Source organism: Vanellus vanellus (assembly GCF_965231255.1).
Source record: "Vanellus vanellus genome assembly, chromosome: 8".
In the NCBI taxonomy this organism is placed as follows: Eukaryota; Metazoa; Chordata; class Aves; order Charadriiformes; family Charadriidae; genus Vanellus; species Vanellus vanellus.
In genome coordinates this window covers 18272485-18300484 of record NC_138913.1, presented here as the reverse complement: position 1 = coordinate 18300484, position 28000 = coordinate 18272485, and the positions used below count along the sequence as shown (strand labels likewise).

Here is a 28000-nt window from a genome sequence, read left to right as displayed (position 1 = left end):
GGAGCGGGCGCTCGCTGCGGCTCTCACTGCCTGGGAGGCTCTGCCGCCGGGGTGCGCGACGCAGCCGCTTCTCGCCTCGCCATGTCTAAGGAAACGAAGAAGCCCTTCCGCCAGAGCATGGCCGAGTGGCGGCAGTTCATCTACAACCCCAACAGCGGCGAGTTCCTGGGGCGCACGGCTAAGAGCTGGGGTAAGGGCTGCCGCGGGCGGCGGAGGAAGGGAGCAGCGAGCCTCCCTGGGCCGCCGGCGAAGGCGAGGGGCAGCGGGGGAGGAGGCGGAGGGCGGCGGGAGGGCCTCCGCGGCGATGCGGAGGGCTGCGGCGGGCAGGTGAGGCGGACCGCCAGGCCGCGGCGCACGCGCCCCGGTAACCGTTACAACCGTCGCCGCTCGCCGGTCTAAAAATAGCTCCGGCCCTGACGGAGGAGGGGGGGGGAATAGGGCGCCTCCCGGAGCAGGTGGGGGTCGGGGGAGGAAGAGGAGTTTCTGCGAGCGCGTCCCGAGCTGACTCACCCTCCCGCCTCAGTACGCAAATGCAGCAAATAGGGCCCGCAGGCTCCTCCTCCGCCGGGGGGGTGGGGGGGGGGGGGGACGCGGGACGAGGGGGGGGAGAAGGGGGGGGGTCCAGCGGCAGCCGCGGTGCGGCTGTGACGGGCTTCCGCCGCGGAGGTGTGAGGCCGCCCCCCCCCCCCCCCCCCGCGCTTCTCCCTCCCGCTTGACGGCAGCCTGCGTGCATGTCAGTGCCGTCGCTCTTCACATCCATTACCTACGCCCCCCACCCCCCCGCCAAGCATCGCAGGAAATCGAGAATGAATGAGCGTGAATTGCCTTTGTACTTCTAGGCGGTAGCTGCGGGTCGGGGGGGGGGATATAACCCAGCAAACCCCCCAAAAGTTCGTGAGCCTCGATTCCAGATAGTCAAAAAAAAAAAATGATCGTTGTGCGTCATTGGGCTAAATTTGTTTCAACGTGGGGCTTCTGGGCCTTTTATTTTACTTAGATGAAGCTTTTAAATGACAGTTCTCCAGTAAGGCTTGTGAAGGCAGTGTTTGTTTTCCTACTTTCAGGTAGTCTTCCCATTGCTTTCCTCTGAGCTGGAAAGCATGTTATCATAATCTTGTTGCTTCCAATAAAAATATTTGGATTTTCTGAGTATGTTTTGTCATATTAAACAGTTGTGTAAATGCTTAATATTAGGATGTTTCTTCAGTCCTCATGGGACGTATTTACAGAAAATGCTGCGTCTCCTCCCAAAACTTGGATGTAGTTAGGATACTTAATAGTTGTGCTTACAAAACCAACAAGAATCTCAGTGTGGCGTAAAGGAACAGGGCAATATATCCTTGGCCTTGATACAATCTCAGTGAATACTAATGTTGAAATAGTGAGGAGGAGCCTTAAGCAGACTATGCATAGGGTGTGCTTTCTTTGCGGTGCCAGTGTCTTCTATCAAGAGAGGGCCCTAGCTCTGACATGAGTTCTTCTCCATTCAGATGGAAATAAGAGCTTGCGAGCTACTCTGCCAGTTGAATAGCAAAGGAGAGGAAATTTCCACTATGCCGTTGTCTAGTGATCTTTCTGTACAGGCAGGTTTCCTGAAGCGTGTGGGCTGGATGAATGGGTGTATGGATTGCAGAAGTCTGTCTGTGTCATGAATGTGGCAAAGGCTGTGGGCACATTAGAAATAGCTTCTAACATTTTAAAGAAAGCAAAGTTGAAACAACCTTCTTTGTTTAAACCTATCTAGTAGGATAAGTCACTTGTAACATTACTAGTCTGTGCTAGTCAAAGGCCAGTAGATGATACTTGAAATTGATGCTACTTAGTTGGTAATTGAGTTTTTACAGCCAGCTCCCTTGATGAAAGATGTTATTCCATATTGACAGAGTGTGCATAGGTTTAGATAGCAGTTTGAATAATTTTACTTCATTAATAAGTTTTCTTAAGTGGTTTAGGTGATTGGTATGTGTTCAGTGATATATACCTTTTCCTTAGCCTGGACATTAAGAGGTGACTGTTCAGCAGCACTATAAATTGTCATTGTATTTTTTTGTCAATATTTATTTGTCCTCGCATTTTGTGGTTAACATATTGTCTTTCTTTAGTTAATTATATATACTAAGTAAATTATAATCTTTGACTGTTTTGGGGGGTGGTGTGTGGCTTTCTGTTTTGGTTTTTACTTCTTAATTGCAGAACACTAATTGAGTGGCTCTCTTGGCATGTAAGAACGTGCAGGATTTGGTGTCACTTCTGCTCTTGCAGTACTGATGTGAGCTTAGAACAGTATTACTGACTTGTTCCTTTTCTGTTGCCAGTTGCCCTTCTGAAAGGCGGAGAGGTAGGAGAAGAGAGCTCTGGTTGCCAGCCTGCTGGGCTGTAGTGTCTCCAGGGGCAGCACGATAGGAATTCAGTTGGCTGTGATTCTTCCGTGTGTATTTCTCTTTTCTCAAGACAGCTTCCTCACAGAAATAACGCAGAAACAGTAGAGAAGCTGTTAAATAATTATTCACAATGTGTGCATGTTTTGCCCTAGTCTGAGGCAGTCCTGGGGGCTTATGTAAATTGTAGCTGCAAGGCAGTGATTCTCTGTAAATTTGAGTGCTATGGCATTGGAGCACTTGTCTTTATAAAAAGATCAAATGCAAGCAGCTCCTGTACTCATTTGTCATGTAACAGAGATGTGTTTGGTGCCTTTTAGAGTTTGGTAAAGAATTGCCATTTTACAGTTTGGTAAAAACTCTGTGCTAAGTCTCCTCTTGCTGGAAAAATGGAGAAATGTTAACTTTTCTTTTCCAGACTTGAGGGATAATTCAATTTGAATCTTTCACAAATCGGTATCCAAATCTAACAACTCCCCCCTTACACTTTTAATTATCTGGCGTAATCATTTGTTGTATTAAAGAGACAGAAAATACTGGAAAAAAAACTCTGTTGGTGAGTTTGGTGTTCTCAGCAACAAGGCATAAGGGGAACTAATAGTCCTTGTAGAGGTGATGGTGATAGGAGTGCTGGTCCTGGGGTTCCACACAGGGTGTAATGAGGTAGGGTAAAGAGAGGAGAGCTTGGAAGACTGCCACGTGGCCTCTTCTTGTAAGTAAAAGGTAGACTAGCATCTGGCTCTGCCTGTAATGGCAAGGTGCTGTGCCTGCCTAGAATTAGAGGAAGAACAGAGTGAGATTGTCATGAAAATATTGTAATGATGCTCACTACACACTCAAATGTGTGCGTAATCTTACAATATAGACAGGAAACTTTTTACATGAGGTTACAGAAAAATAAATTGTGCCAAAAAAAAGCACCAAAACCGCAATATAGAGTCTGACAATACTTCATTTATGGTCACACTAGATGTCATGTCAAGCTTATTTAAGCCTTTTTGTAAAGCTAGTTGTGTCAAGGTGTTCAAGGTAGAGATAACATTGTCTTTAAGTACATAGAAATTTGGACCTACTGAATATTCTTTTGAATGCTTAGTGCACAAATATGTGCTTGAAATTAAAAAACCAACCAACCAAACACAAAAAAAACCCCACCAACAAAACCCAACACGTTATTTTTAGGAGAGCTTTCCGTCATGTCAATGGATATACAGTCCTCTCAGTCACCGTCACAAAAGATCAAGTTTTGCTTCTGTTTAGTCTTTACTGAGTTCCTGCTGGCACATACAGTGCTGTCAAAGTTTTAACTGCTTTTCTGATTTGATTCTTCTGTGTTCTTTATCAGTGTTTTAAGCAGGATTTTGTTGTGATTGAGCTCTCTTCACAGGTATTGTATTATTAAACATTCTGGCATGACTGTCTGCCATTGCAGTAGAAGCACTTACACATTCAAGTTGTGAATCAGAGAGAGACACAGTACTCCTTTTTTGTATTGTGACAGATGGATAGTTGATGTTAAAATTCCGGCACAGCCAGGAATATGACTGCAGTCAAAATCTTACTAAACTTTTCCATGATACTGCCTATCGTAAGAAGTGAATATTTGAGAAATCAGCAGAATATTTTATTTTCCATGACACAGATCGCTCTGAAGAAAGAAGGCTTGCCTTCTCTTGTTGCACGTATCAGTAAGCTCTGGTGGTACAGGGAGGGTATTTTGGGGGTTTGGGGTTGGGTTGGGTTTTTTTGTGTTGTAAATGCTTAATCATGACATTAAGCATTGGCTTTTGTGATTATTTGCAAGTGTTGTACTTCACAGCTTTTAGTTTCTGGAAGCATTTAGCCAGGTTATATGTGGATCCCTGGCTTATTGTGAAACAAACTGTAACACAGGACTGAGGGTTTATTTCTTCCTGAATTCTTCCTTACCTCTTTCTTCCTCTTCCTACCATCCCCAAAATTTGGAAAGCGGTAATTCTCAAGTGGCTAGGGAATAAAGTTGAAACGTGGTTAGTGCTTATCCAATATGTATAGTTATCTTAGTTTAAGGCAAGGAAATCCATAAGGTGGACCAAAAGTCCTTCTTGATGTTGCTGGCATTGGTTACTTAGATATTTAAATCTAGTTAAAGATACTGAAGAGTGATCATGCAGGTGATAGGATCAATGCAGCATGGCATCCAACAAACCATGAAGACAGCATTTCATTTTCATTGTTGCATGTAATGTTGAATAGTTGCTTCTGTGTCTATTGCGAGTGTTTATATTGATACCTGTATATATCTACCTATGTGTTACATATAAGTAGATCTGCCAATCTGCTTTATGCCAGATTGGCATTCTTTTTGGCACTTTTGCCATATAAGGTTTGGAAAGGTAGTATCCCTCATGGAAATGATGGCCAGGTACATGATAGCTTGCATTCATCAGAGTCAGAAATTCTAATTTTCATAGTGGAAAAGTGTTTTTATTCCTGCAAATGAACTCCCAACTAATGATGCATTGGCATATTGGTTCAGAAGTAGCAGGTTTTGATATTTGACTGTTGCTCATCGATGTGGTTAGGATATGAAGGGTTTTGGGTACTGTGATGCCCTGCAAAAAGAAAACAAAAACAAAAACAAAACACCAAACCAAAAAACCCAACTAGGTAAATTGTAATGCAGAATTTTGGTTTTGACAGTTTCCCTTGTGTGATAGTTTTGGTGTCAAAGACTGAGAGACTCAAAGGGTTTGGTGTAGCAAGATGTTCTGCAGCAATTGAATTGAGTTGCGTGTTAGATGTGGCAGCTGTACTTTCCTTGGAGTAAATGTGGAGGATAGCATTCCACTGTTGCTTGAGTTTCCTGACAAGAAATCCAGTGTTATGTGAAGTTATTTTGGCAGAGCTTCTTGACAGGTTATGGCTTGTTCACTGCGATTAGCTTAGGATAATTAATACTAATAGGCTCACAAAGAGCAGCTTACTCAGTTTGGGGCCGTGTAAAGCTGCAGAGGGGTTTTTTGTTGTTTGTTTTTTCCCTCTTTTTAATGTGGCAAAGTAGCATAAATGGGGCAGTTTAGTCTATGGTCAGTGTTCTGCAGTATATTTACAAGCTATATTAAAATAAAGATTAAAAATAATTTGTGTGTGTGTGTCCACACTCATGTTTTGCTGGACTGGGGGAAGTTAGTGGAGTTTCAGGGCTGTGCAGAGAAACAGTCTTTCTAGCCTTGTCACTGCTGCAGCCCTGGTGGGTATGATGTTCCTGGGAGAGACAAGGACTCCCTAAGGGACTGTTCACACTGCAGGCTCCACCATGGAGTCAATCACTGTGTTTTAGACATTGGGGTCCCTCTTGATTTCCCCAGTATTGGGGCTGCCTGTGTGGGCATGAGGGCTCCCTGGGGTCTGCCTACACATAGCAGTTCTGCCCTGCTGCACCCCTTGGCAGGGGAGGGGGACCCCAGCAGCCCCCTCCTGGCTGGAGTAGAGAGGCTGTGTAGGTGGGTAGGCACGGTTGGCTCAGCTGAGGGAGCAAAGGGAGAAAGCCACAGCAGGCTTGGATCAGCTCTTCAGGGTGCTTCAAAACGGGGTGCAAGGCCAGTATTGCAGATGTTATGGTAGTATTGGCCCAAAGCAGTACTATACGGTGTCTGCTTAGAAGCGCACCACCATGGTGCTGTTGTGCCCATCAGTAATAAACAAGTGGGCAGGGATTTTTCTAATTTGTTCTTTACCCAGTGAAGTTAGGCATCATCTTTTGGAAATTAAAATACAGATGCAGTCTGAAGTAGCTTAATTAAAAAAATTTCCCTGACTTTCTTGCTTTTATGCTAATTGCCACAGAAGGTGCTTGTCTTCTCTTAAACGTCAAACTTTTTTTTTCTGTTCCATTGGAAGAAATGATTGATGTCTGTCTTGGTCACTTGATGGAAAGTGTACTCTTTAGACAGCTTTATGAGAGTGTGTTCAATAACTGATTAACTTGTAGGGATCAAAATGAGACCTAACCAAAGTTTTTGTAAGAGAGGTGTTTTGTTTTTGTCATACCCAAAATACATTGGTTACATCAGAAGATCATTGCTCTGTTCTGGATGCAGTTAAAGCAATTTTAAGCTTCTAGGTAAAGCAAATTGCTGGTGTGCCAAATACAGATGGAACTTCTGGAATGGCTTTTGTTGATTAAGATTTCTACTGTTCATTTTTGTATGCTCTTTTCAGCTTCTACGTAGCTTGTAAGTAGCCTTAGAAACAGTTTATAATAGACGTCTGCCGTCTTGTTCATTACAGAGTAAGCTTGTTCTTGTGTTCCTGTACTTTGCTAGTTAACTTCTAATCTCTGAGTTGTATCTTACATCTTAGTGGTTCCCAAATGTATTTTAAATAGCTGATCACTATCAGAGTATTGCAGATTGGTAAGTAACATTCTTGACATGTGAACTTAAAAACTAAAACCAAACCAAAATCCAGTAACATTCAGCTGGTTGCTGCAGAGAACTTGCGTTATGGTAAAGGTAATTTGGGAACCACCTCATTATTTTGATATACATACACTGAATTCTTTCAGATTTGGTACAAGTACTTGCATCTTTAGCAGTCATGAATTACTGGCAGCTGTAGTACACTAGAAAATATTTCAGTGCAAAATGCAAGTGTAGTTTCTGGGACAGGAGCCAGGGGATAAGCTTCCTTCTGTCATCTTCCAGTGGACAGTATTCATCACTGAGGTACAGTCATTTTTGCTTTTGCCTTTTCCTTTTCTGTGGAAGGGTGAAAAATACTGCAATTGATTCTCTCACATAATCAAGTGTCAGTGGTAGAATGTTGCATAATGGTTTTGATGTGCTGAGTTATATCTCTTTGGCTTCCTGATAGCAGCTTTATAGCTAGAATATTTTATAAAAATTGAATTTGCATCATCGTTTGGTTATGGTTTTGAATTAGAAAGATGGCGCTCTGTGCAAGCATCTGAGTTCTTTAGTATTTGTATAGCTCCCATTCTTTTTGACAATGTCTATGCATGTGTCCTTAAGCCTCAAGTGTTCAGTCAGAGTTCACACACTGAAGCTTATCTGAGTCCCTGTCATCAGTAAAGTAAGATTTTAACTTTGGCCTGTCTGTTCCTTTGTCTTTTTAGTAAACAGATGATCTGTGTATCCAGACTGCATGTCTGTGCATGCATAATGAAAAGGGGGGGGGGTGGTGTGCAAGAACAAGGAGGAAAAAATAAAACCACTTAATCACAGTAAGTTTTCAAGCTGTTTTCCTATGTAGTGTTTTCACTTAGCGATTTGTTGACACTAAGTGATGGAGAGGTACCACGTCCCGATAGGTTGTTTCTTCAGGCTGTTTGCTCAGGTTTTGAGGAGCTCTTCCTTAAACAACTGCCAAGTTGAAGCTAGTAACATCTGTGTAATTGGTGAATTCCAGAAAGGTTGCTGGGTCCCTGAGGTAGATTGGTAAAGCAGGTGGATGTGTTAGACGACGACTTCTGATAAGTCTGAATAGAAGACTTCGTTTGCTTTCAAAAATATGCATCAGAAAGCATTTTCACCTTGAGAAGTCTCTTGTAACGGGGCGTATGTGTGAATGAATGCTCTGTGTGGAGTTCTCTCAAATATCAACTATGTTATTAAAGCACCAGTTGCTTCCTACCTGTTCTGGGTCCAGTGTAATAATTTTATCTTTTCACTCACTTCTTTCATCTTCCCTACAACCCCTTCCATTCCAGATACACAACTATAATTCCCCTAGACAAGTGAAATTATTTTTTTTCTGATGGACTGTTTAGTCATCTTTGCCAGCTTTTCTGTGTAGCCCAAAGAGTGGTTTTTAATGCTTCTCTCACAATTAGAGATGCCAAGGTGCCCTTTAAATCTTAAGAGCCAGAAAATATGAAGAAAATGGTTTTCCATGCATTATTCTGCACTGTGCAATACATATGTATGCAAGAGGCATATTGATTTATAACTACAATTAGGAGTGGCAAGGGATTGGGGGGGGGACACGGGACAAAACCAAATGTCGTATTGCTTATTCCCCATATTGATTTTTCAAATAGGTAATGGAATTAGGTGAAACAAAAAGTAGTAATTTTAGCTTTTTCTTTCCAGGTTTGATCTTACTATTCTATCTGGTATTTTATGGCTTCCTAGCAGCACTCTTCACATTCACAATGTGGGTTATGCTTCAGACACTGAGCAGTGATATACCAAAATATCGTGACCGGATTTCTAGTCCAGGTAACAGTGTATTTATTTTTTCATAAATCTCTGTCTGGTTTAACAGCTAAGTTTCATTTGAGAGTTTGTTTGAAGTATGAACTGCCTATGGGAAACTGTGATTATTACTCAATTACAGGTTTCAAAGGTAAAACTTGGTGTGAGATAAGTTATATATGTCTACAGCATAAATTCAGTCAGTAGCTTTTAGTGTGTATGTGCTAAATTTTGCTGGATTTTCTCTTAAGTTCCTTTCAGTTGAATTTTGCATGTATGTAGACCACAATTTTACCTGCACATCTACACAACATGCTGTTGTAGAAGTGGAATTATCATTTAATCGAGTTGCTTTAAGGGTACTATAAACCAGTTCTCTGAATCAGATGGAAGGCCACCTGTGATTAGTATTTGATACTTTGAAGAAAGTACAGGAGGGCTATACTGTGGGGGTGGTCTGCTCAGGAGCATGTAAGGCATTTCCAGAGTTTTCATTATAATATTAAATAGCTTTTAACCAACATGGAATGTCTGGATTCCAGGGGTTGTTGATCTATTATGTAGGGATCCACGGAAGAGAGAGTGGCCTGTTTTACGATTAAGCTAACTCCATGTAACATGTAGCTGCCACTGGTGTCTTGCTTCCTGGGACTACTGCTTCCTTTGTGTCCATTCACATCCATTCCCACTGTTGGCTGGTTCAAAGAGCTGTATGTGACAGAAAAAAACTCCTGCACAAATAAAAATGAATAATAAGGTGTTGCCCTTTTTTCTTTTTCTTTCCTTGTCTTTTTAAAGATTGGTTTAAATATATCACAAAAATCTGTCATAATAGACTTTATTTTGGTGTTTCTCCATATTGGTAAAAAAACTAAGGATTTTCACTTTGAAAGATTTAAAAGATGCTTCTGCATACTTTAACTACACCAAAGAGAGTAGTGTTTTCTAGTTACCGTTTCTGGAGAAAGTATAGATATTTGATTTATATATGTAACTTAAATGATTGGGCCACCTGAAAATTTGGTGAGATATCTCAAATTTTATAAAAACTTGGCTTAAGGACCAAATTTATGTTTAAATCAACGAAACTAAACGAGTATGCAATATTAATGTTTTGGTGGGAGTTAGATGACATTATTTTAGAAATACTTTTTCCTTTTTTTGAACTCCAGACTTAAAATTTACCTGCATCGTGCAGCTGCATGAACACTTAAGATGATACAGTAATCTTTGTGTGAGCAAGTTGCAATTGGGCTAATGTGACAAATGTCTCTGGATTCTGAACAGAATTTGTTTTGATGTAGTGTTCAGGCCTTCTCTAACAAGTGTCGTCTTATGAGCGATTCTTGAGTATTTGTGCTCTTTTTCCAAGGTAGGAGTGGGCTAAACACTGGAAAGAAGAATAATAAAAAAAACACCTGCTTAGTTTGAAACAAAAAAAAAAAAAGGGGGGGGGGGGGAGAGGGTGGCTTAGTTGACCATTTCTCCCCATTTCCTTTGTGGCAGTCAGAACTGTGGTAGTGGATGGAGCTAGGGGTAGCTGTGACTTATTACTGGACTTGAGTGACATTTTTTCTTTTGTGCCTCTCGCAGTTCTGGTTATTAATGTTCCTTTGTTTTGAAATAAGTCATAAGGATGTTTGTTTAAAAAAGTACATATGACACAATTAGTTTTTAATTTAAGAATTCCTGTAAAATTTCTGACTTTTTTTATTAACAATGCCTTTAATTACTCATACATAGAAGTTAGTAAAATTGCTTATTTCTGTTTTAATGTTTCTCTTTAACTCTGTCATTTTTCAGTTGCAGTGAAACATGTCATGTTCCTGGCTGTAAAACTTTAAATTATAAAAATATTCTACAAAACCTGGATGGCGTAGGTCAAAGGTTTTACTCTTGTGTTAAACATATTTGGAAATCTCACAGTTAATTTATTTTATAATTTATATTTGACTTGCATTGTACATTGGGATATAATAGTATCAATCAAATCCAGATGATCTAAAAAACTTTTTAAATTCCTCTTGGAATTGTAGGATAATGTAATTTCTGTTACAATCTTAGATGTGAACCTAATGTTGAGGCTGCTAATTCTGTTCCTCTAGAAGAGCTTAAATCCTGCATCTCTCAGTCTATGCATCAGTCCTTCAAATGGCTTTTTCTGTAGATTTTACACCATAGTCTCTAGGCAGACTGTGATCCACTGGAATTGGAGCAGTCCCTTCCTCTTAGAATGTTTTTGAAGTTTCCCTGAAGCAATAATTCTCTTCAAATGATTGTTTCATTCGTTGATGACTAGTTTAGTTACTTTGTCATATTCACTTTGAAAAACAGCATCCAAGTCCTTCATTTACAGGATAATTTTATAGATAATAACAATCTCTTCTTCCCCCAAAACCCCTTAGAGTGTAAAACCCCTTCAGTGATTTTTCAGTCCTGTTACTAATTATCTTGTATTTTGTTAAATCCCAGTTCAGTGTGGAGGCCAGAAGATGACTGTAATGATGCAAAATAATTTGCAGTCAAAAATGGTATTTGTAGTTTTATATGGACTGTCAGTCATTAAGGCATTTAGTTGTGGTTTGCCTGGAAATTATTTAACTGTTGCTAATGCAGAAGGGAAGATTTAGGTTTATTGGAAATCCTACAAAAAAAGGTAGAGTAAAAGAAGCATTAAATTCTATCTGGGTTTTTTTTTTTTTTTAGAATCTAAAAAATGTTTGTCTATGATAAATTTCTAGTATATACCTTTATTATTTCCCAGTTTAAAGTATTTGTAGTAATTTCTGCCTTCAGATGAGAAGCTTGGCCATTTCTACAGGTAAATCCTTAATGGACCTGGGCTGCTTAGTTGCACTATCTATATGCTTTCCAAAAGCCTACTCTGATAGATAAACTACAGTAATGTATTCAGAATCCAACATTAAGACAACTTATCTGACTTTATCCTTCACACTGTAGTCTTATCTTCTTAAATGTTTATTTTTTATAAAGAAGGCCTGATTTTATTTATTGATTTCAGGAGATGAGTTTTCTGCCTTAAATTTTTTTCATTTGGGAATCTAGTTTTAACTGTCTTTGCCCCAGTATAGGAAAATACATAGCATCCTAAACTGATACAATTAGTTACTGCTGTAATTGCAACTTCTTCCCTTATGCCAACTTTGATTTTGATCAAACCATTTTAATATGCTAGCTTGAAAGAAAACTAATCAGATAAAAAATAGGTTGGTTGTTTTTTTTTCTTTTGTGGAACTGCAATGTCAGTTCTCGGCAGTACTTGAAGAGACAGATGCATGGACACTCACATGTTAATCGCAACTGCAGGGTTTTTATCCATTCCAATTATTTATATTAAATAAGAGTTACTTTAAGGTAACATGAATAAAGCAATCAATCTTACATCCTTTTTTGAACAGATTTAATCTCCTCTGCAATATCTGGTGGTGTAGTGCTATTTCATCTGCTACTGAAGCTGTGATGAGTAATAGTAGCATTAGGTATCTGTGTTAGTGACAAGTCCTGATGGTCCATGGCTGTATGTATTAGCAGAGAGTGTGCCTTTTGCTTTCACCTGCTACAAAAGAATCCCTGAGATTTAACTCTGTACCTTTCTTTACCCATATCCTCTGTAAAGGGTCCAAACTCCCTGTCAGCGTCTGACTTTTTCATCCTTCAACACAAAGCTGGACTTCAGCATTTGGTAACCTGTGTCCATGTTTCTCCTGCCAGTCCTGGCTCCCTGGCTGTGGATTGCTCCTATTCCTGTACCCCCAGCCAGCAGCTGAATGAAGCCAGCCGTAGGCCCCCGCTGCAGTGGGTGGGGAACCCTGACTGCTGCTGTGCCCGGTGCTAGCAGCCCGGGAGGCAGCTCACAAGCGTTCATTGATACCACAGCCTGACTAAGGCAAACCCGTTTCAATTGACACACAGTGGTTTAATAAAGTTTCTTGTATTCTCCATGAAACAGATGACATCTAAACTTTCTGTTTCACGGAGGAGGAAAGGACTAACAACTGACTTGGCTTGTCTGTTTCGATCCATCTTCATGCATTATGAAGTTTTTAAAAATACTTTGTTTCTTGTGGATTTCTACGAGATTAATACAATCATAGCTTCAGTCTATATTGCCTAAAGCTTTGAAGCACAGCTTGAAGTGGAGATTTTCTGGGTGTGGTTTTGGGTATTTTTTCAATTACTTTTTGAGTTTAATTTGCTGGGTATGGAAAGTAGGAAGTGAATTGGTTAAATTCTTTGATTGAAAGTGATTAAGTTGCTGATTTTACTATTCCTAATCAGTTGGGTTTGGTTCGTGAATTGCAGTTATATGTTGGGTTGAATTTAGGTATTAATTCATGTCATGTTGATTTTGATAACTGACTTCAAACACAAATTACATTCTGGTATGGTGGAATATAGGGGTAACATTGATGTATCTTTACAGATAGGTATTTTCCAATTTATGGATATGGTTTTTGACTAGGTTAGAGTGGTCTAGGGAAGAGAAGCTGTTTAGTTCTTTACTTGCACTTTTTCTTTTTAAGGACTTATGATTTCACCAAAGCCAGACACTGCGTTGGAATTTTACTTCAACAAGAGTGACACCCAGTCATATGCAGAATACGTTTCTACACTTAGAAAATTTCTTGAATGTAAGTAAATTACTTACAACTGCCCAAGGAATTCAGGAGTCTTAATGTTGAGTCCATTAGTTTACTTTTTTACTTGTAGTTACCAATTGCACATGAAAACTGATGCAAGTTCATGCTTACTCTAGACATGTGCGTTATTAGATTATATACTTTACAGAAAAAGGTAAGTATCAATACCTATATTGGACAGGGATCCTGAGCATGAGGAATAGTGGAGTACATAATAAAGAGTTTTGCACCCTAGTCCGGTGTTTTGGTGACATGGTTGTTTAAATACTACACGATGTAGAAATTACATATGCCAAAAGAATTCAGTGTAAAATTACAAAGTCTGACAAGACTTAACTGACTAATCATCATCTGAATGGTTTGGTAACTGAGAATCCTTTAGTCTTAAGAACTTGAGTGTTTGCCTGTTTGAAAGCGGGGCTCAGAAAGATTAATTGCGATTTATTCATTTTCATCCTGATAAGTAGTATTTATGGGCAGAAATATTAAAACACTGAATTTAGAACTTGGAGAAAAGGTAACACAGGACAAGACTGAGCAATGGCAAATTCACTAGCTTACATTACTTTTATATATATTACTTTTTATGTATGTGCCTGTATGTGCACTTGATCTAGGAATACAGAAATCAATGTAAAATACTGTATTATTAAAATAATGTTTAACCCCTCAAAAGTTGTAAGTCAGAATTGAGGAGGTGCTGTAAAATCTCGCCTGTGTACATGAGTTGCTTTGTTAGCTACACAAGCTAAGCTTGAATCTGTCTGGATTTGTAGTTTTGGTGCATACTAAAAGCTCCTATGTGTAGGCTTTACTTTCAGAGCTCTGCCAAGGGTTCCTGGGAGGAATGCTGCATTTAATGCTTATCTGTCTTTCCTGCAGTTCAGTGAGTTTTGGACTCTCGCATTGAGGATGAACTTTCATTACTCTTTTTCCACATTACTTTGTTTATGCTTAGTTGGGGGCGGAGCATAAGGGGGGGAAACAAAGGGGGGAAACGAGGGGGTCTTGCACCTGGGGAGGGAGAACGTAAAGCACCAGTATAGGTTAGGGGCAGACCTGCTGGGAAGTAGCTCTGAGGAGAAGGATCTGGAGGTCGTGGTAGACAGTAAATTATCCATGGCCCAGCAATGTGCCCTTGTCGCCAGGAAGGCCAATGGAATCCTGGGCTGCATAGGGAAGAGTGTGGCCAGTAGGTCGAGGGAGGTCATTCTCCCCCTCTACTCTGCACTGGTGAGGCCACAACTGGAATACTGTGTCCAGTTTGGGGCTCCCCAGTTCAAGAGGGACAGGGAACTGCTGGAGCGAGTCCAGTGAAGAGCAACTAAGATGATTAAGGGCTTGGAGCATCTGCCTTATGAGGAAAGGCTGAGAGAGCTGGGACTCTTTAGCCTGGAGAAGAGAAGGCTGAGGGGAGACCTTATTATGGCATACAAGTATCTAAAGGGTGGGTTGAAGGAGGATGGAGCCAGGCTCTTTTCAATGGTTCCCAGTGACAGGACGAGGGGCAATGGGCACAAGTTAGAACACAGGAAGTTCCGTTCAAATACACGGAAACACTTCCTTACGGTGAGGGTGACAGAGCACTGGCACAGGCTGCCCAGTGGGGTTGTGGAGTCCCCTTCTCTGGAGATTTTCAAGACCCGCCTGGATGCAGTCCTGAGTAATGTGCTCTGGGCAATCCTGCTTTAGGATCTCTAGAGGCCCCTTCCAACTCTGAAAATTCTGTGATTCCGTGAAAACCCCGAAACATGTTAAATGTGAATAGATGAGCGTTTGTGACAATGTGATCTGTGTACTTGTGAAACACAAGAAAGTGAGAAACAACTTGGGATGTTAGTTATACTGCCTGGTATAAATGTAATATTAGTCATTGAAATACTTGAATTTTTCCTGTGTGTTTATAAAACAAACACGTGCAAAGGGAAGACTGCTTTATTTTCCAGGTAAAAACTTGATTGTTTATATTTTAATACATTATTAATTTAGAATACATAATTAATTTATATACAGACATTAATGAAGTTGTGATTATTTGTACGATTTGAGAAGTAAGACAGCATTATTTTTTTAGTAATACTGTTTTTGTACTTTAATTCAAGTTATCTTCTTGATAGGCTTTGAAAAAGTAAGTGGTTAAGATCGATATGAGACATAGTGCTCTTACAGTAGCACTTTTCCTTTGAGAAAACTCCTAGACAAGTAACAATTAGATATTTGTGTAGGCTTCTGCAGTTTTTGTCTAATTGTATGCTTTATACCATTGATTTACAACCTACTTGTGTTTCATAGCATATGATGATTCAAAGCAATCTGAAAACATAAACTGTACACCAGGAAGGATTTTTGATCAGAATGATGTTGCTGTTAAAAAGGCATGTCGATTTAACCTCTCTGAGCTTGGACAATGCTCTGGAAAGGAAGATAAGACCTTTGGCTATTCCAAAGGAGCTCCCTGCGTGCTTGTGAAAATGAACAGAGTAAGTGCCTATTTATTTTATAATTCTTAGCATAAGTGCTCCCAACTACCACTGTATGAAAAGTGACTGTAGAAAAGGACCGAAATACGTGTTCAGTTTGCTTCTCAAGACATTTGCATTTCTGGAAATAGTGTAATTTACTAAAACATCTAGCAGTTCGTGTGTTTCAGAGGGTAAAATGACGTGCAGAGAGTAAAATGAAGTGAGCTTTTTGAGCATTCTAATACTTACAAGTATTGACATTGATCACTTGCATCAAAGTATCTGAAAACCCTGTTTTAAGCAGTACACTGCTCTTTGGTTTTGCTTACTGTTCTACGTAACAGATTCCAAACCACTGTGCAGGTAAAGCGCGTTTTACTTCATGTCTACATTCTAGAAATGTAATTAGAATGTCATGCATTCTGTAACTCCTAAACTGTCTAAGGTGATGAAAATTTTACTGAGTGAGTAAGTTTTTGACTTTTCAGTGAAGTTATACATTACTTGAACTGCTAACTGGTACTTGCTGAATGTAAAATAAGAAAATAGTCCTTTCTGTGGCCACTAACTATTTCAGCTTTAACTTAACAATGCTTTAAATTTTAGTCCTAGTCTAAAATTGTGCTTCATATAAAAATAATACTAGATAGATTTGCTCCCTGTATGAACTCTGTCATATTAAGTGGGGGGAAAGTTCAAATTCAGTCTGTAAAACTGGAAAGGAGAAGAAAGTCTATAAATATTTTAACTTTCTCTCATTTAGATAATTGGACTAAAGCCTGAAGGAGAACCACATATACAATGTACATCTAAGGTCAGTTCTGAATGTAAGAAATAAGTGTGTGGTTAATTTTCCTTGTGATTAGGATGAAAAGTGAAGTAATAGACTGTGTCAGAACATTTATTTCACTCCCTTTCTTGTTAGACTTTGTATTTTTTTCCTTTTTTTTCATCTGCTGTATGTCTAGTTTAGTTTTAGTGTATTTAATTTCTTCAGTGTACTTATGAAAATACTTTTTTGTTGTTGTTCTTTCATCTTTAGATGTATTTGAGCTACCTGACTTGCTTTAGAGTTGAGGAAAATGCATACATGTAATTTGTAGTCATGTTTGTTTGTTTATTTATTTATTTATTGTGAGTTGTGTTTTGTTTTCCCATTTCATAACCTATATTTTTATTTTTTCTCCATGCTGCAAGTGCACCTTAGACAATTTTATAAATGATGGGTAAGACACAGTGTGGAAAGTAATGTTACTGTGCAAGTAAAAATTGCCTTCAAATCAAGTATAAACTACTTTTAATAATGGCTAATCTGTGCATATTTGTTGTGTACCAATGGATTTACATGGAATGTTTTATGGCAACAATAATGATTACTTTGACTTCTGCATATTTTTCCTAGGCTGCTTGGGGAGCAGTGAAAGCCTTGGTGAGTTAGTAGCTTAAGCAAGGGATGAGGTCATGGCTTTTAGCTCGAGTTGACTGATAAAAATGTAGGCTGGGAAATCTCAGTAATTAATGAGGCAAATACTGTAAGCATCTTAGGTACCTGTGGTAGGCCTAAATTTTAATACTTGATTTTTGTGGAGCCTTGTAAAGTTTTGATCTCCCCATGACAGTCTGTTGCAAGTAAAGGTGATTCCTTCTCTTATGTGAGGCTGATTTCTTTGTGTCCACACTTAAAAAAAAAAAAATTGTTCTGTTGGAGGAATGATTTGTTTCTTTAGAATAAAGGAATTAAGTTCCTTGTACTTTTACCAGTACTCATTCTTCTTTGACTTCTCTAGTTAATTATTTTTCATAGTGAGGTATCCCAGACTGGACAAAATTTGCCTCTAGCTGAGGTATTGTTAGTGACGATTTTTCCCTCTGTCATCAGATTGGAAGTAATAATATCTCTTGAGGTGAATTTGCTGTTTGTAATACATTGAGTCTTTACTTCAATTGTTTTACTACTAAGATCTTTCTTTTGGTTATTTCCCAGTCTGTATTTGTATATGTGATTTCTTGAAGTTCAGAGCTTTGAATTTCATGTTGCTATTTTTGCCCCCCGCTCTGTAATTCTTCATGATCACTTTAATAGGATCAAGATCTCTGAAGTGTTTTGAACTACTTATAGCTTAGTACCATCAATGAATGAACTTTCTTTTACATCCTGCAAGTCCTTATTGAAAACACTGAATAGGGTCCAGGACAGTCATCTCAATTTCCGTATGAAATGCCTTGTGAGGTGTTGAGAACTAATGTTCAAGTGACTTATAAAATATTGCTGGTAATCCTATTTTATGGTGATCGTATTTCTTCAGCTTTCTTATACAGCCGCTCTATAAGGCAGTGGTAAAAGCTATACTGAGCAAATCACAGGTGATGCTTTATCTTATCCTCTTAGCTGACTAGCAAAAGAATAAGTTTGATAACAACTTGGTTGATCATGGTGGAGTTTTTTTGCTATGTTTTTACCCTTTGAGGTACTTGTATGTTATGGTATGTATTTTCTTGCATACTCTTTCTTTATATATATGAAGTACTGCTTTTTACCATATCCAGTTAGAATTTCTCTGATCTACACAAGTGAGGTGTTTGTAAAGTTTAAGATTATTAATCTTACTAGTTCCTCGGGGACTTTCAGGGAAAATATTTGTCAGACTTTGCCACTTTGAATACATCTATTTTGTCTTAAGTTAGCCTATTCTTGCTCTAGCTCATCAAGATTTACCTGCTTAGGACAGCTTATGTGTTGGTTACAATTCATTCTTCTCTGTAGACAACAAATCAGCATCAACAACTTTCATTTTCTCCTTTTGTCTATGCTTCATTTTTACAGAACTTCTCCTTTCTGTTATGGCCCTTGCTTATCGAAACTCTTACTTTAAACCGAAAGGATTACGCTGTTCTTTACATCAGTTTATGAGGCCTTGTTTCCAATTCCTTTTTTATTTCTTTTGATGCTTATGACCATATAGGATATGAGTGCTTCTGCAGTGGAAAATGCAAATGCTTACCTGGAAATAATATCTTGTGGCTTTTCTGGATCTTGGTGATGTGTGGATGTGAATTGTGTCCCTCTTGTGTGCACACTGGAAAGGTGGAGAAGGATAGCCAATAGGCTTTTGTGCATTTTGCAGACAAATTTATAATTGCATTGCATCTGCCAGTGTATTTGAACGTTCCCTAAATACTGGCTCATAACAGAAGTTGAAGTGTAGTGGTCATTTGAACTTCTCTACTGTTTCTCTTATTCAGGGTGTTTACCTAGTCTTTAAGTAACTGGTTTGTTTTGTTGTAGGGTTTTGGGTTTGGGTTTTTTTCCTTCTGCGTTGCTGTTGGGAAATGTGGATTACAAGAATTCAGGGTGTACTGCAAAGTTTAATCCAGGTGATAATGCATTTCTGAAAATAAACCCCACAATGGATATTGGCTTCATAGAATATATGAGTGTATTTGTGCAGTTCATAGCACAAATGCAACTTACTAGTAATTTTCAATTTTATGTATTTTAAATCTTTAACATCTGAGTGACAAAGATGGATTTTGCTTAAAAGGTGATTTAATTGAGCAGAGTGGAAATCCTACTTTCATGTCTCTTAGTTATAGAGAAGATTTTTTTTTTTTTAACCTGTAGATTTGCTGTTTAGCAATTTTTCTTTCTCTTTCACCTGTGTTTTTAAGTGTTTCTTGTTCTTTATAGTTAAGAGCTTTCCATATATTGAGAGCAATTTGGAGAAGTGTCTGCCTGGACTTAACACAATCTGACTGTTAAATGGGAAAAAAAAAAATCTTTTAATTAAGAGGACAAGGCCCTCAGATACAAAATAAGGTTAATAGCTTCTGTCTGCACATGCTGACAGTCTTTGCAACCTGAAACGTCATTTAAGTTTTTCAGTTTGATGTTTCTGTTCTTCAAGCATTCCCCTGTGAGGTGATTCTTCTTTCTTGTCCTTGCACTTTTCCTACGGGATTTTTTAAAAATAGAAAAATTTTAGATATATCTGTGGCTTCAAAGTCAGCACACTCGGTAGCTGGGGATGTTCCCCTCTTTGCCCCCACATAGTGGTAGCTGTCATCACTGTAACTTCTGTCGATTAGGGAAGTGAGTGTTTGCCCTGTCAGACACTAATTACAGCTGGTTCTTCCTCCTACACATTGGAGGAACTGATCTGATGTAGTCTTCAGAATCTCCACAAACAGAAACAAGCCAGAAAAGGATTGTGTTTCCAAGAAGTTTGAAGAGCAGCATTTTAGGTCTTTAGTTGGGGCTAGAGGTGCACAATTTCATGTGTGCTGGAACATCTTGCATTATTCTTTCAAGTTAAAACTAAATTTAGTGAAAGCTGGTAGATTTGATGCATGATATTTTTTTTTTAACTACAGAAAAGAAAAATAGTCTGAATTCCAGAATATATATATTTCTGCTTTTTAGTTACCCTCTTGACTTGGTATTAGGTATTGCTTTCTAGTTTACAAGAATGAAGAATGGCTGCATGAATGACACTACATGCCTTGCTATTGTCAACATACTCATCATCTGAGTTACCCTGCTTTTTGTGACAGAAATCTTAGATGGTTTACAGTCCCTACAAATGGATACTGCTCTTAGCTTGTGCAATGATACCATTTCTTCTTCTCAAATGATTACAGACCAGTCTTGCCCAACCAAATTCTTTCCTTGGGTCTTTGTGCATTATTTTAACATCTGCAAAACTATTCTTTCTAAGACACAGTCTTAATAAAGACCCAGTAAGTGAGGTGGAAGTCTATCTGTCCAGCTAAGTGGTCTGAGTTTTAGATTTGCTGACTGCCTGCAGCTCTTTGTGGAAGTTGTAAAGTGACCCTCAGTTATGGACTGATTCCTGAAGCTCTTCAGCAAATGCAGCTTGTTTAGGTGTAGGTTTTTTTTTTAAATTGTGTAGGGGTATTAATTAATTAAAGAAAACCCCAAACCCCACAGCAGTTGCATGAGACAGGCAGTTGCATGTCCTAGAACCTCTCTGCTATTGCACTGATAGCCTAATGTGTATATATTTATGACTGCATGCATGCCTTGTGTTTAGCTGCTCCAGAAAGCTCTACTCATATTTATCTTTCTTATGTTATTCTGTATTCCAATTTTTCTAACCATTATTTCAGAAATATATTTGAAAAATGAGTATTTTCAGCTGCATGAGCTTTAAATAAAATAAAGAATAATGGTGAAAAGCAACAGATTTCTACTTAACTATTAAATGTGCTAGCTCAAGGTCCAAAATACTTAATAAACATACATTGGAGAATTGTAATAATTTAGACCATAAAGGAACAAGAATGTGGCCATATCCTAAACAATATATTGTATGTTCTTTTGAAGGGGCAAGGAGGACGTGTTCTTGAGCTGTGGTTTAGTCTTTACTATTTCTTGATCGTTGTGTTCCTCTTTTACTTAGTTCTATTACTGCAATTGTTGTCTTAACTTCATAGTGTATCTTTTTCAAATTGCAGCTCTTTTATATGGCAGTATAGAAAAAACAATAAAAGTTACCAATGCACTTTGAACTTGTGAATGACACTGAACAAGCAGTGATGTTCTGAAGATACATTTGGCATTTTGGGGGGTTGTTTTAGTGGCATTTTCCTTTATCATGGTAATATGTTTACCTTATTATAGAAAGTCACATTAGATGTGGGCATTTCCTAGTGGTTTGGACTCGTGGTAGTTTGACATCCTGCCAGGATACACAGTCCTGAGGAATACTGTATATAGGGAGATGTGTCTATGTTTTGCTATACTGATAGCCTGTGTCTGGGACAGCTCAATCGTATATACATGCTTTGTATATCTTACGGATTGGGTGACTCCTTAGTCAGAAATTAGGCAGCAACTCTGTATGTAGCTGCTCCTTATTACAAGATTTGGGATTATAGGTGAAAGTTTAGCCATAAGGCATGCATATGTATATTGTTACTCTAAGGTAGTGATGACACACAGAAACTCTAGTAACATCACCATTTTAAGAGTTTTCTTTTCGGTAGCCTGTGTTCCAAGGCTAACTGAACAAATGTTAGGAATTTGTACCATTGCAGGGAGGCGGCTACAGTTCTTTGTGAAGGGTTGTATTGTTCTAAATCTGAGAAGCTTAAAAACCTGTCTTCAGACAGAAATTCAGCTTTAACTTTAACTTAAATACGGATGTGCTGTTGCTTCACCAAAACATACAGGCTTGCTTGTGCGTACTTGGGATTTTACCTTATATATGGCGTTGTTTTGGTCGTTGTTAAATTACTCATTGCAATGAATATCCTTTTCTCCCCTCCCTTTTTCTTTGACTCGTAAGGGAAACATGAAGGCAAACTGTTTTGACTTGATTACTAATTTAAATACTACTGTTATTAATCCTTACTGTAGCGGATGTGTACAGCATGTAACTGCTAAAAAGATCTTTTTTTGGAAGTTATTCTAAGACATTGGAGCTCAGTTGCCTTTTTTTAGGGATTTTGCACTTTATCATTGGGTTATAATTCTAATTTTGTATTCATTTTTATGCAAGCAGATGTTAACTTTTAACTTTGTTGCTATCTCCAATTGTAGGAAGAAGGCATGGTTGAGATAAATTATTTTCCTTCTGGTGGCTTCATTGACTTAATGTACTTTCCATACTATGGGAAAACCTTGCATGTAAGTATGCCTTAATGATGGTCTTCATTTTGTAAATGTGTTTGTTTTTTTTTTCTGTCTACATTTACAACTACTAATATCAGATTGATTCTTAAGTTTGAACTTTGTAATGAGGTATGCGTAAGGAATATTACACATGCAGAAATCTCAGTGCTTGATGAGATTAGAGATACGCTTTAGCAGACACAAGAAAATAAACTGGGCATTGTCCTAATAAAGAAGAGGCTGTATACTAGCAGCATTAAGGGTCACTGCTTTTTGGTCACTAATATCCTTTGGAATCTTTTTGATGCAGGGAAAGGCAGCAAAAGTGAACTGGTTCTTTGGATTGCGGTACAGTTTCTAATAGTTAATCCTTGGGGTTTATGTATAGCATATTAAGGTTATAATTCATTATGGTATTGTTGATAAGATTTCTTTGTGGCTCTGCGGTTATGTTTTCTATTTGCTCTGTTTTATGAAGAATCACTTCAAGGTAGCAGATTTTATTTTAAATATTCTTATCTTTGTTTTTCTTTGCTTACTCTATCTATCCTTATTGTATTCTGACAGAAATCTTATTTATCTAATTGAAGAACACTTACGTTTTAAAAAGCCCCAAAGCTCACTACTTTTTGGCACAGAATACATAGAGTTAAAACTCTAATTTCTTTTCAAACTTGAATTTACTTATTTTTTTCTCTTCTTTTATCAGCTTGTGATAACTACATACAGAAAATCTGTACCTTCTGTAAAATATAAAATTATATTGCCTTTTATTGACCAAGTTATTTAGTCTAATAAACATCTTCACTGTTCACCACTGAAGATAACCCTATTAGATCCATAGTACACCACAGTGGTTGGTTGTAATTTCCCCCAAGTGATTTTTGTACTAAATTATTCCTTCATCAGTTATTTTTCCAGTGTACTCTATATTTACTTGCAGCAGTTCATGTAAGCTTTTTTATCCTCACATGGCTTTTACTAATGAGGAAGGAGTTTGTTTTTCTTCAGCATTTGCTTTCATGTATTTATGGATAGTTCTGTGTTTTCCATTTTGTTGCCAGACTTTTCGAATTGGTAAACCTTCTGTTTTCTTAGACATACAAGATAGAGAAAGACCGTCAACCTGTGCTTCCAACAGGCAGAGTCAGTATGTACCCTATCCCCTTCTTGGAATGAAAGAATAGGGAAAGAGAGCACTGCTTCCCTAAGAAATGCAAAATACAGCCATCAGTAGACCTTGAGATGTCAGGAGGTAATCTGTACCAAAGACAGGATGAAGAATTTTCCTGGCAAAATTCCTGTCTTGCTGCTATACTCATGGAAGAGGAAAGATTATGAAAGTAATGAAGTCAGGCAAAATTCATTGCTATTCCTTGCTTGACTTAGGTGATTGAGAAAAAGCTTTACCTTTTTTTTTTATTAGCTTTAAATTTTTTTAATTCTTTTTTAGTTTTTGGTTCAATGTCCTTTCATGTTCATTTTGTCACGTGGGATAGGGTCTATGGTTTGAGGGATTCTTGCTTAATGTGAGGCTCAATTCTCATAACAGTATATTGTGAAAAAGAAGAGGCAATAAGAAGAGTTGCGAGAGGTTTGAGGTATTTGACTAGGTCTCACGAGACTGGATAGATTTCTTGGCTATACAACAGAATTTTAAATTATATCAGTGTGGAGTTGTTGAATTACTTTATCCTGTAAAGGGATTAAGAGGACTCAACTAATCTTGCTGCTCTTGTGCTAAGGTAGGAGCCATAAAAGTACTAATATCTACAGTTTCATAGTCCAGAATGGTTTTCCTTTTGCTGCTCAGCATAATGAACCCAACTCCCTGACCTTAGGGAATATTACCTTTTTTAGATGATATGTAGTACTTAATGGGGATGCTGATTCTCTTCCCCTTTCCCCCCAAATTTTATATTGAGTAAAAATCCATTCTGGTATCATCTGCCTTCAGAACATCACAGAAATTTGTGTACCTATTTGGAAAATGTTGGTGATGAGAGGATTTCTCTGAGGAAAATTAGGAATTTTATTTCTGATTTTTTAGAAAACTCAGTACCTCAAATGCAGTATTACCCTTAAAACCAAAGAATTTTAACGGTGCCTTCCCTAGCTGCATTTCCTCCTCCCAGTTTGATGTTCATAGGAGCACAGGAAAATCTCTGATCTACTAAAATCACCATCCAAGGAAAGCAGTTATTTCAATCTACTTCTTACTAGTAGTTTACATTAAAGGTTTTTGCACATCAGCCTCCATGCCATCATTCTATGAAAATGAGACTTTAAGTATTCTGTAGTGCTTTCTTTGGTAGAGAAGTAGAGGAGAGGATAGCCTAAAAATAACAGGAATGTATTAAGGAGTCTCTTAAGTTATTGAGGGGGGAAAAAAAAACAAACTCCTAGCCCAAAATTTTGTTCAATTACAATTTAAGGCTTATACTTGTATAATACTGTAGTGTCATATTTGGCCCACTGGCTTATACAAATTTTTACCAAGAAAATAATTTTGCTTAATCAGCAGTCAACAGTGTTGACATAAAAACTAGAATAAATTATAGAAATACTTTATGAATATTGGATGAAATGCTGCTTTAACAGTGTATGATAAATAAGCTCTTATTTAATTCATAGGTGTTTTACAAAAGTATACAAGTTGTCCTAATTGAATTGGACTTGAGAAATAACATTGGGTTGACAAAAGAAAAAATAATTCTGAATTCATTCTTAAATTTTAATTTTTGTTATAGGGAACGGAGTCAAGAACTGTAATTGTTTCACCAAATATGATTAACCAAGATACTGTCAGAATGTTCAAGGAAAGGTTTCTGTGTAAAGCTATCAAACAGATAACACATTTTAGAATGGCCTGTTTCTGAACAAGTAAATGGGATAGTGTGGACGGGAAGCTAGTTTACTAGTATTCATTGAATCATGCTTTTGCTAAAAAACCCACTTAAATTAGTAGATAAAAAAAAAAACAAACAAAACAAATAGAAGAGACAACGGAATGGATAGGAAGGATGAACATAATTTCAGAGGCTGCTTCAAGTCAAGGTTTCTAGAAAAATTGGACCCAATGCAATAGAAAGGGGTAAATTCATATGTCTCTTGAAGACACTGTCTGTGACTTAAGTTATGTTGAATGTATTAATTAAGAAACGGTATGAAGAATGTATACCTGACTATCTAACTTGGAAGAAAAAGTCTTACCTGGGTCAGACTGGGCTTTGAAAGGTTGGGTTCTTTATTAGCTTTTCTCTTAACTGTTCTGATGGATTAAATGTTAATTTAAATGCTAACTTACTCTGATATCTCAAATATTTTCCCCATCTTTCTGTTTACTAGGCTCACTATTTACAGCCTCTAGTGGCTGTTCAACTAGCAATTAACTCCAACAGTACCAAAGAAGAAATAGCAATTGAGTGTAAGATCCTGGGCTCACCTAATTTAAAAAATGAAGATGACCGTGACAAGTTTCTGGGACGAATTGCCTTCAAAGTTCAGATGACTGAATAGCAGGAGTAAAAAACTCTCCACAAAGTAAACGTTGTGTTGTCTGTTTTGTATCAGCTGGACATGCCATTCTAGGATATGAGACCACCTTGGAGAGTGTTAAGGTGGTTTATGGCATTCAGGGTAGCATAATAATATGCTTCCAAATCGTATGTTTAAAATCCCTCAAAATAAATGCCTATCCTGCTTCTGCCTGCCCCATTGGAACAGTGTACAGACTATAGTTATGTTATAGGGACCTGTAAATAGCTGTTTTCAAACACATAATGATGACCTTTGTCCTGTTCTAAAATGTGGTTTTATCCCCCAAGTGAGTGTCTCAAGCTTAATGTGCTGTGCTATGTAAATATTGTATTGATTTAACACTGGTTTAACTGTCATATCTCAATGCTGACACAGTTATAGGGATAAATAATAAATGGTACCTGATTGACATAGTGATTTTTTTTTGTAAGAGTAAACACCTCCAACGTAAATTGTGTGTATGGGAGAGGGTGGGTGGGTGGATGGCTGGCTGTGTGGAGATGCCTTAAAATGTAGACTGGGTGGCGTGGGAGAATTGAAATGGATTTTAAGGGTCGGTATGGATTTCTGAAAGGAAGCGCTCAACTAGTACTTTCTTGTGCTTGTCACTGTGCAAGTATTGTGTACATGTAATACTTGGTATAGAGTTTGGTATTCTAGCTGAGGAGTTGAATCTTTCTTCGTGTTGTTAATTGCTTGCGATATGTGGAGCACAAATAAAATCTATACAATATTTTAAAACTTTTTAGTTCAGAAATATCAATGTACAACAATTTAAATTGTTTAGGGTCCTGGTAACAGCTGTACAACAGAGCTGCTCTAAAGTAACGGCCTCACTATTGTGGGAATAGGCTTTCATTTTCCAATTAAAACATTTCCTTAAGAACCCCTGTTTAAAAAAAAAAAGAAAGAAAAGGATTGTCTTGATTAAACATTCCTGTTTAATTTATATACTCTGTTTCGTTGCATCATTTTAACATGCTTCACCTCTTCGTCTGCTCTTTCATCTTGGATTTTCTTTGTATTTCCTTATCATCCATTTAGAAAATTGGTGTCATCAGCTGCTTTATAGAAATATCCTATTGACTTGGAGTGGATTACTTTGCAGTGTAACTTAAGTATTTTTATTAATCCAGTTGCTAAAATGACTACAAATAGAGTGGTTTATTTGTGACTGCTCCTCACATTAAACCAAGTTGACCCATTATATTGTGTTCTAACTTTGGCAGTCTTGTTGACATGGGTTTTATATTACTCTTCCCCATGAGTCTTTGTTTGTTCTGGTCTTGTTTTTTTTTTTTGAGCTCAAGGTCCACATTCTGATGTCTTCTCAGTATGAAAGACCACAGCAAATCAGCATTTGTGTAAATACCTATATGTCCTGCTAATTAGGCCTAGATTTGTTTATTAACACGCTTTTATACCTGATTCTTCTGGTGGTTTTTAATATTTTATTTAAACAATTTGAATGAATGATTACTAAAATTCCAAATCCAATCTTAATGCCGTGCTTTGAAAATGTTTGAGGCCAGTCTAAGCCACGTTAGTGCAAAACTTTAATACCTGTGCAGGCTTACACTGGTGCTCAGTTGGAGAAAGCTGCTCTTTATGGGACTTGAATAGTGTGTTGAACCTCATTAAAAATAGATTTGTACTGATCTGATACCATTCAGCATGCTTTTTTGTTGTTGTCCACAAAAGAAAAGTTGTTGTTCCTTACAATATGCAATGGGTATTTTTGTAATAATAGCATGCATTAATACTGAATAAGAATGCTCTTTTGAAATATTCCATTACTAATGTTTTAAATTGTGCACTTTTAGAGCTGGGATACCTGGGTTCTTGAAGATACAACTAACTGCTTCTCTGTATATTAATACTGCCTGAAGGTATTTTAATAGTCCTGAGGGAACTTAAAGTGTAGATATTGCATCTGAAAATGAAAAGGACTAGCTTAATGTAAAAAAATATTTCACATTTGTGTTCACTTAGGAATGGTAAGAAGTTCTGGAGAAACACTCAGTTTTCAAATGAGCTGATTTTTGCAACAATTTCTCTTTTGACTTACCTATATAGACAAAGCATGAAATGGCAACTCTTCACCAGCACTTTTCAGACAGGTAGA

General features: G+C 37.9%; 1 protein-coding gene across 2 annotated transcripts; it reads left to right on the top strand.

Moving 5' to 3' along the window:
* Positions 1-27990, top strand: ATP1B3 (ATPase Na+/K+ transporting subunit beta 3). Of its 2 annotated transcripts, XM_082487311.1 has the most exons (8): positions 1-190; positions 8474-8602; positions 13123-13230; positions 15532-15719; positions 16465-16515; positions 17104-17130; positions 22264-22350; positions 25684-27990. In XM_082487311.1, exons 1-8 carry the CDS (start codon positions 82-84, stop codon positions 25852-25854), a joined length of 870 nt encoding a protein of 289 aa, XP_082343437.1. In that variant the 5' UTR covers positions 1-81; the 3' UTR covers positions 25855-27990. The 2 variants fall into 2 exon arrangements, with proteins under 2 accessions (XP_082343437.1, XP_082343438.1); XM_082487312.1 differs by lacking the exon at positions 17104-17130.
* The last annotated feature ends 10 nt before the right edge of the window (positions 27991-28000 follow it).